The sequence below is a fragment of the Artibeus jamaicensis genome, unplaced genomic scaffold (genome assembly GCF_021234435.1).
Source record: "Artibeus jamaicensis isolate MK-2021 breed Jamaican fruit bat unplaced genomic scaffold, CSHL_Jam_final scaffold_537, whole genome shotgun sequence".
Lineage (NCBI taxonomy): Eukaryota > Metazoa > Chordata > Mammalia > Chiroptera > Phyllostomidae > Artibeus > Artibeus jamaicensis.
The window spans coordinates 43,299,422-43,308,555 of record NW_026522047.1 but is presented as its reverse complement, the minus strand read 5'-3'; the positions used below and the strand labels follow the sequence as shown (position 1 = coordinate 43,308,555).

Genomic DNA, 9,134 nt, shown 5'->3' with positions numbered 1-9,134 from the left:
CTCTCTTAAAAAAAAAAAAAGTCTTTAAGGACAGTGATCTTTTTTTCTTCACGATGTGTCATGGCCTCTAGAGCATTGGCCTGGAATCCTGTGTATGCCCAGTTGAGGTTGTTGAAATTGAGGAGCTGAAGATCAGAGTCTTGGGGTCAGGGCCAAAGCAGAAGGAAGTGTATATGCATGTGTGGTGGTGGAGCAGGGAAGGAAGGAGCCACAGAAGGGCAGCAAAAACTACAAAGATTTCATTTAAAATCACAGTGTCTCAGCCAGGATACCCACTATTAGGGGCATTCCCAAGTCCAGAGGTCCTCAGGGGGCTCCTCCAGGCCCAGCAGCAAGGGTCCAGCAGGGCAGCAGCCACAGTTTCTGGCCCCTCAACTCTTCTCTGGAGGATGAGGTCCACTCAGGTGCTCACTGGGGCAGGTTCTGCTGCTGGTGCCGCTGCCACGGGCTCCTTCTGAACCAGCTCAGGCTCATCCTCACCGTCCTGAGGTGGGTGCACCAGGACCTTGTCTAAGATGCCAAACTCCTGGGCTTCCATGGGGCTCATGTAGCGGTCTCTCTCCATGGCCGACTCTTGGGGGTGGGGTGGGGGTGGGAAGCAGGAGGCAAGATGTGTGGTTAGAAGCAGAGACCTGGGGCTAAGTTTGGGTCCTTTTTTGTCACTTTTCCCCTGTGTGACCTTGGCCTTCTTTGCTTTGTGCCTGTTTCTCCATTGCTAAAATATCTGTTTCAGTTTTTATTTTTTTACTTGTTACTAATGGGTAATAATCTGGGAAAGGGCATGAATAAGTGGATAATGTGATGAATTTCAGACTAAACATACCCACATGGCCAGCACCCAGATCAAGAAATGGGGCATGGCCAGGCCCCCGGAAACCTGCCTGGGCCGGCTTCCTGTCATCAAGTCCTGCCCAGGAGTCACCACTGTCCTAACAGTGGCCTAACAGTGATGCCTGTTTTGTTCTTTAAATATGTGGAATCATAGTGCTCACTCTATTTTTCCCACAGCACCAGGCTTCTGAGATTCATCCAGGCTGCCGTGTCACTGTGGGCCGTTCTCTCGCTGCTGTATGGTGTTCCACCATGTGAATGAACCACCACCGATGCACGCATTCTACCGCTCTGGGCATCAGGGTATTTCTGTTTGGGGCTGATACAAAGAGGACTGCCGTTAGCAATCCTATCTGCATCTTTGGTGGACCCAGCACTCAGTTCTCTCGATTACATGCTGAGCTGAGCTGGGGGGCAGGTATCCCCAGGATCTTTTCGCACGTTTAGCCTTAGCCAGTAGTGCCCAACAGCTGGATTTAGGGAGCTGTGGTCAGAGCCTCGGTGACTATACCATTTTCACTCTGGCCTGCTGTGGATGAGTGTTCCAGTTTCTCCACATTCTTGTCATCATTTGGTGTTGTCAGTATTTTATATTTTAGCCATTCCAGTGGATTGAAATGGTATCTTGTTGTGGCCTTAATTTCTTTTCCCTCATAACTCATGATGTCATGATTAAACAGCATCACTAAAGATGGTGAGCATCTTTCCTTATGTTTCTTGGCTAGTTGGAATATTCTTTCTTAAAGACCTTTCGACCTATTTCAATGAAGTTTTTGAGGATTCTATAAATTGGTTTTTTTAAAGTGCTCAGAATAGGGCACTGTTAAAGTTCTCAATGAGGGTGATCCTATTCCCAGGAGACACAGGGCAATGTCTGGAGACTGTTTTGATTGTCATAATTGGAGGGTGTTTCTGGCATCAAGTGGGTGGCAGCCAGGATGCGCCGTTCAATACCCTCAGGGCACAGGATGGTCCCCACCAGAGAATGACTGACCCTGAGTGTCAACAGTGCCGAGTTTGAGTGGCCCTCACCCAGTGTAAGGCCTGACACATCTGTCTTGGTTCAAATAAAGGGGAACAGCAGGGGGTCTGCTGGGGCAGAGCACTCACCAATCACCTGCAGGCTCTGTTTGGTGTGCTTGGCATAGATGCTGTAGAGCTGCTTTTTGAGTTTCATGATCTCCTCTGCCTGAATGGCGATGTCTGTGGCTTGGCCCTGGGGAACGTCCCAAGGAGAGAAGGTTGGAACCAGTGTCAACCACTCATGGGGAAGCTGGAGTTGGGGACTTGGGAGCCCCCTCTGGACTTCGGACTGCCAGTGTTCAGGCAGGTGGGACAGGGCTTTGCGAGTCCCTCTACATCCTGCTTCATTCTCCCCACCATCAGGAAGGCTTCCTGGATTAAATATATTTTCTTATTTACTGTATCTGGACTTCGTTGACTCAGAAGAATGGTCCCTCCCACAGTTAGCTAGAGATAGCAAATAGCTCCCCTAAAGGCACACCTTTCATGTGCAAACCAGACAGTCCCCAACCCACACCCCCACCACCTCCTATGGGGATTCTGAGCCACTATCCCGCTGCCCCAATCACCCCAGAGCTTGTTGCAGTTATTCAAACCAGCCAATCTTAAGCCTGTTTATTTTGCCTTGCCCCCAGTTTTTCCCACAGAAACTACAATAAAGGCTCTTGCCATGTTTTCTTCCTGTTCCCTCTGCCGCCTGACCAACCCTGGTACTTCCCTGTGCGGCCCTGCCATAGCTCGGCACACCCCTTCTTCTTGGAAACTGTTAACAAACTTTCAATAGCAGTTGTCTTCTGTTGACCTCACTATACCTGAATAATACTAAACCCTACATTTTAAAACACTGACAACCCCCACAGGAATTTCGTCTAATCAGTCCTTCTGTCTGGACCCGTCACCCAACCCTGGAGCATTCGCAGGGCTTGGAACTCACCCGGGCGCCCCCAGAGGGCTGGTGGATCATGATGCGTGAGTTGGGGAGTGAGTGGCGCATGCCTGGGGTGCCCGCAGCAAGAAGCAGGGAGCCCATGCTGGCGGCCTGGCCCACACACCACGTGCAGATGGGGTTCAGGATGTACTGCATCGTGTCGTAAATGGCCAGGCCCGAGGTCACCATGCCACCTATGGGTGGGGGTGCAATCAGGGGCTGTGCCAGCTCCTCCTGCCGTTTTTTCCCTATTGCACCCCTGGTCCTAGGGAGGACTGCTGTGGGTGCAGCCCTTTAAAGCAGGGTCTGCAAATACTTCAGGGCAGGGGACCAGGAGGTAACAGAAACAGGTGACACAGGGCAGGTGGGAGCAACATGAGAGTGCTTGCTCCACAGTGAGCCGGCTGTTGCCACATGCACATGTGGACCCAGGGCAACCAGACCTGCCAAATTTTCAAGAGATACTGGAAAGCGGGAGAGCTGGTGGCTGAGGGTGAAGCCCTGGAGGCAGCCTGTCTGGGTAGGACCCGGGCTGAGCAATCTATCCTGTGTGGCCCTGGCAAGGTACCCAGCCTCTCAGAGCCACAGTGTCTCCTAGATTGTGGTAACTAGTACCTACCATGTGAAGTTGCCATTGGATCAAATAAGTTAACTGCATACAAACTGCTTAGAAAAGCGCTTGGCACAGTAAGCACTCAATCAAGATTACCTATTCTTTTTTGGGGGGAGAGGGTGGTGGTGGTGAAATCTACCAATTTTAAAATGTTGACAACTAGGTCAGGTTGGCAAAATGTTATGTGTGAGACAAATACTGTATGATTTCATTTATATGTAGAATCTAAAGAACAAAATAAACAAGCAAAACAGGAAAAGACTCAGATACAGAGAACAGACTGATGGTTGCCAGAGGGGAGGGAGATTGGGGGACTGAGTGAAAAAGGTGAAGGGATTACGATGTGCAAATCAGCAGTCACGAAATAGTGACAGGGATGTACAGTACAGTATAGGGAACACAGTCAGTGCGATTGTAGTAATTATGTGTAATATCAGGGGGATACTAGAGTTATCAAGGAGATCACTTCCTACATTACATAAATGTTTAACCACTATGCTGTACACCTGAAACAAATATAAAATAACATCGCATGTCAGCTGTAACTGAAAAAGAAAAAAACTTTATGTCTGTGATCAAAGAAGAAAATTCAGCTGAAGATTTGTGAACCTGGACTCAAAAGCAAGGAACAGACAGTTTTGTGAGGTTTCAAGACACTTTTGGAATTCTGAAGGGAACTCTGAATCCTTTCTTTCTCCAGAGAAAGAACATCCCTGATGGGGTGGGGGTGGGAGTCTGGGTCCCCTGAGTCACCCAGTGCATCCACGGATTGCCTTTTGCACTTAGGTAGCCCCCGCTCACCAGGGCTGTTGATGTACATGTGGATGGGCTTCTTGTTACTCTCGGACTGCAGGAACAGCAGCTGAGCGATAACCAGGCTGGCCACACTGTCATCGATCTGCAAGTGGGAAGGATGGGGTTGTCCCCAGATTGGGGTGGGGGTGGAGGGAAGGGCTAAGAGAGGTGGGTCCTGGCGTGGCTGAGGATGAGTCAGGGAACCAGGTAAGACTGGCCGGGAATAATTCAGGACTCAAGAAGGGACGTGGGGGAGTGAATAGGACAAAGAAAGTTTGGGTCACAGAAAAGGGAGAGTGGATCAGGAGGGCTGAGGGATTGGAGTCCAAGAATAGGGGCAGGATCATAGTTGTAGGAGGGAGTCAGAAATCAGGGAGAAGCGGGTTTGAAAAAGGGGTCAGGAGGGAATGGCAGGGGCCAGGGGGGAGTCAGAAGGCTTACGTGCAACGAAGTGGTTGTCAGGTTGTGCGGAGCACAGGGAGGAAAGTCAAGTGGGAAAGGTCAGGGGGCTAAGAGGATTCGAGGAGAAGGGGCGCTTAGGGTCCTGGCAGGCGCAGGGGAGTCAGCGCGCGGGGTGCTCACCGGGCCCATGACACACACGATACGCTCCCGCAGCAGCCGCGAGTAGATGTCATAGGCGCGCTCGCCGCGACCCTAGAGGAGAAAGGGGTTTGGGTCTGGGCCGGCCGTGCCCCCAGCCCGAGCCCTAGGCCGTGTTTTCGGCGGTCGCTATACCGTCTGCTCCACCACGATGGGAATAAGCGGGATAGCCTGGGCCGCCGTCACGTGCAAGCTCCGCTGCAGGGCCAGGACAATCTCCGGCATCCGCTGTGTGCGGAGGAGAGCAGGGAGGCGAGGCCCCAACGCGGGGCACCTGCCTGACGCCAAAAGGGTCCCCCGCACCAATATTCCGTGCCACATTCCGCCGCAGCTCCGTCCCGGCCTCCGTCCGAAGGCGGAACTACAAGTCCCGGCGTCCTTTGCGCCAGCAGCGCGCTCTCACGACACCGCCCACTTTCGGGATGCTGGGCGGGCACGTTCAGGGGCTGGGAGGAGCCGTGGAAGGAAGTAGAGTTTAGGAGAGGCTGGAGACGTTGCAAAACCCGTAGTTCGAGTCCCTTTCCCGACTAATTTGTCATTATTTTCTGCTGCTCGTTACTTATTTTAAAATTCGACATTCGGCTACCGGTATGAACTTTAGTGGGATGGATCCGGATCGCAGGGGGAAAAAAATCAACACTATGCTCACTTGGCCCTGGCCTTGGCGACCTTCCAATCTGGTTGGGGCTGCCTTTTTCCAAGACCTTGGCATTCATCCAAGGTCAAGTGTGGGATAGAGGGAGGGAGCCCAGGTGTGGGAGCCCGAGGGTGGGCTCAAGGACAGATGTACTGTGTAATCTTAGGAGCATTGCTTAACCCTTCTGTTCCTGAAGTTTCTCATCTGGAAGCTGGCCATGATCAATCTCAGAAGGAACAATGTAAGGACCTGTTGTTGAAGCTGCATATTGAAGTCACCTTAGTTCAGAGCTTGACTCCACTACTTCCTAGTTGTTTGTCCTTGAGCTTCAGTTTAACATTTATAGAATGGGGATTATGATAACCATGCCCTCGGAATGGGGTCTGGAACGCAGTTAAGTACTCAATTTGTATTAGCTATTGCCCTGGCGAGTGTAGCTCTTTTGGTTGGGCGTCACCCTGCAAACCAAAGGGTTCAATCCCTGTGGATTCGGCCCCCAGTTGGGCAGCGTGCAGGAGGCAACCATTGATGTTTCTCACATCCGTGTTTCTCTCCTACTCTTTCTCCCTCCCTCCCCCCTCTCTAGAATCAATACAAAGAAAAAATTAGCTATTGATGTGATGTGCATTAGTTATTAATGTGCTGGACCAGCAACCGTAGGGGTCCAAGAAGTCCTCCCAAATGAGAGTCTATTTGAAGTATGTTTTGACAATATGGAGGTAGTGGACTCTAAACTCGGTGCCGGGTGCCCTAGGTAAGGGTAATTTTGTGTCCTCCATACCCACAGGGGATCTCAGTCTGGTGGGAAGGTAGAGTAGGACACAGACACTTCCCACCCTATGGACCAAAGGACAAGACAGAGGGAAGGACACGGCAGTGGAAGAGTTTGGTGGCACTTCTGGCAGAAGGCCCAGATATAGGCCTGTAGGGGGTGGGGGGCGACGGAAAAAGCAGGCATTTTAACACTGGGAGTGGTGTTTCCCCAGCAAGGACTGAGAACGCGTAGGTGGGTAGCGCAGGCTGTCCCAGTTTCTGCTATGAGTCAGGTGGGTGGCCCTGCCCAGCTGGGTCCCTTAGGGCCTGAGCTCCTACACTGGCCTAGAGAGAAGGGCCATCAGATGTCACCACCCCTGCATCCTTCCCCTCAGCATTTCACCACACCCCCTGCCCTGTCTACGTCCCAGATATCTGCTCTATCTATCCAAAGTTCAACTACTTTTCACCTTTGTCGACACCCTCAATAATGCGTTCACAAGTATTCCAACTTCTCTCTTGTCCAGTGGCCCAGTTACTTCTTCATTCAGCAGCCTGAGTGATCCTCAGAAAAGCTACTTGAACCATGTCCCTTCCTTGCCCAAAACCCTCCCCTTGGCTCCCATTTTGCTGTCTTCCAACCTCATCTCTTTCCACTGCCCCAGTGGTAACACTGGATATCTTTCTGTTCCTCAGACACACCAAGCCCCATACAACCACTTAGCCTTTTCTTGGGTCCTCTTCCTGAATTTAGCTCCTGAGCCTCCAATGAAATGCCACTTCCTTAGAGAAGCCTTCCCTGATCCCCCTTGCTAGAATGTTTGCCTTTTTTAATTGGCTATCCAAAACAATCCCATTCATTCATTTGTTTTCTTCTTTATTGTCTGTAGAAGTGAGCTCTGTGAGGCCAGAGGCTCTGTGGTCTTAGTTCTGTGGCCCTTCGAACACTGTTATCAAACCTGCCTGATTAGGACTCGTGAGGAGGAGTACATCTCACACAGTGTCGGGGTACACAAAAATGCAAAAGTTTTATGAAATGATATTTAGCAGTACTTTGAGCAATATCTTCTGATGCTTCTATTTCATCCTATTTCATTTATATTAGGGTTTCTCAACCTTGGCACCAATGATATTCTGGGTGAGATAATTGCTTGTTGAGTGGGCTGAGGCTGTCCTGTGTCTCGTAGGCTGTTGAGCAGCAACCCTGGCCTCCACCAACCAGATACCAATAACATTTCTTCCCCCATCATAACAACCAAAAATGCCTCAGACTTTGCTAGGTGTCTCCCCACCCCCGAAGGGCAGAATTGCTCCAAGTTGAAAGTCACTGACTTAAAGTGGGTTGTGGCTTGAAGTGGAAATAAAGATAACTCTTGAGCAGTGCCTGGCACATTGTAGACACTCCGTAAATATTTAATGTTTATTTACTCTTCCAAACTTTGCTCAGTACATTCTCAAGAGAGGAATGAATGAGTGAATGAATATCCTGGCTCTTGGCCACAGCAGCTCATCCTACCAGTTTGAGGTCAGCACTCCATGGAAAGGAGCTCTGATCAGTTACCCTTTCTGAGATGAATGTAAAACAGGCCTATTGAATTGATAGAAACTGAAAATTAAAAAAAAAAAACACGGAAACACCAAGGACTAAAGAGGCTGTACGTAAATGGACACTCCCATCCACGGCTCAGGGCATTACTACAACTTCTCTGGAAACTGAGCTGACACCAAATTTCAAATTCACACAGTCCACTTCTAGTTATGCATTTTTAGGAGATTTATCAAAGATGAACACCAAAGTTTGGCCACAAGGCTGTCTATGGCAAAACAGGTGTTTTTACACCTATTTTTTTATTCAGTCAGCTATCACCATGTAACAAAGCACCCCTGTGCTTCAAGACTGAAAACAATCATAGGTTATTGTTTCTCAAAATTTGGGAATCTGAACTGGGCTCAGTGAAGTGATTGTTCTTCACGTGGGGTTTTCTGGGGCTGGAATTTCAACAGTGAACATTCTTCAGTCACATGTCTAGGGCCCAAACTGGGCTGCCTGGGCTTCTTCACAGAACGGTGGTCTTTACTTCTCACACAGCAGCTGCCTTCCCGGACGGAGGACGCAGAAACTGGCTGTCTTTTTAAAAGCGTGCCCTGCTAGTCACAGGGCCAAACCCAGATTTAAGGGGAAACACTCCTGGTGTGAGGAGTGGTGGGGACGTACGAGTTGGAAGGAATTGGGGGTGGCTCTCTTTGGAGACAGTCTACCACACTCACATTAGCAAAAATTTGGAAATAAATGTCCAGTAAAAGGAGACCGATGAAATCATTTTAATTTCAAAATAAGACATTATCAGGTATCTCTACTGTGGAATATTACTGAGTGCCTATTCTGGTCTAGGGTCTGTTAGTAAGGCGTGACTCTGAGAAGAGTGGATCCCTAAAGTACCAGCATTTTAGACAAGGCAGAAAAGTCTTTCTCTTCAAGGAGCAGCCTGTAGGTGGGCATCGCGGGGGGGGCAGAATGGCTCTCTACCGGGAGGGCCCTGGGGACCCTCTTCCAGCTCACACCTTAGCCATCTCTAAAGTAGAGCCCTACTTGCCTTCAGGATCCTTCAAGATCCAAAATGGAGCTTCAGCTGCCACATTTCTATTCCAAACACTAGATGGAGGAGGGAGGAAAGAAGAGGCAAAGGGCCCACCCACCAATCTGGAGGGAAAGCTGCTGTCCCCTCCTCCGCTTACATCCCACTGGGCAGAATTTAGTCACACAGCCACACCTTGCTGCAAAGGAGGTTGGAAAATTTGTTCATGCAAGTGATATTTACTGAGCACCTACAACGTGCAGGACTACACTGGGATACAGCAGGACTAAAAGCAAACAAGCAAATATAAGGCAAAACAGACAAAAATTCCTGCCTTTGCCGAGCTTTATCTTCTGTCTCCACGTTTTTCTTCAGGGA

At 49.8% G+C, this 9,134-nt stretch overlaps 1 protein-coding gene across 1 annotated transcript; it reads right to left on the bottom strand.

The window, feature by feature from the left end:
* Positions 1–217: 217 nt before the first annotated feature.
* On the bottom strand, positions 218–5,156 carry CLPP (caseinolytic mitochondrial matrix peptidase proteolytic subunit). Its single transcript, XM_037165330.2, has 6 exons — positions 4,926–5,156; positions 4,773–4,844; positions 4,197–4,293; positions 2,789–2,976; positions 1,942–2,047; positions 218–573 (listed from the first exon to the last, which is right to left on the bottom strand). The coding sequence occupies exons 1-6, from the start codon at positions 5,109–5,111 to the stop codon at positions 401–403; spliced, it is 822 nt and encodes a 273-aa protein (XP_037021225.2). The 5' UTR covers positions 5,112–5,156; the 3' UTR covers positions 218–400.
* Between the last annotated feature and the right edge of the window lie 3,978 nt (positions 5,157–9,134).

Excerpts from the sequence above, each read along its gene's own strand:
- CLPP (XM_037165330.2), bottom strand. The coding sequence starts at position 5,111 with ATGTGGCACGGAATATTGGTGCGGGGGACCCTTTTGGCGTCAGGCAGG. Across the intron at positions 4,845-4,925 it reads CCATCGTGGTGGAGCAGACG|GGTCGCGGCGAGCGCGCCTA; the intron begins GTATAGCGACCG and ends TTTCTCCTCTAG. Across the intron at positions 574-1,941 it reads ACAGAGCCTGCAGGTGATTG|AGTCGGCCATGGAGAGAGAC; the intron begins GTGAGTGCTCTG and ends CCCACCCCCAAG.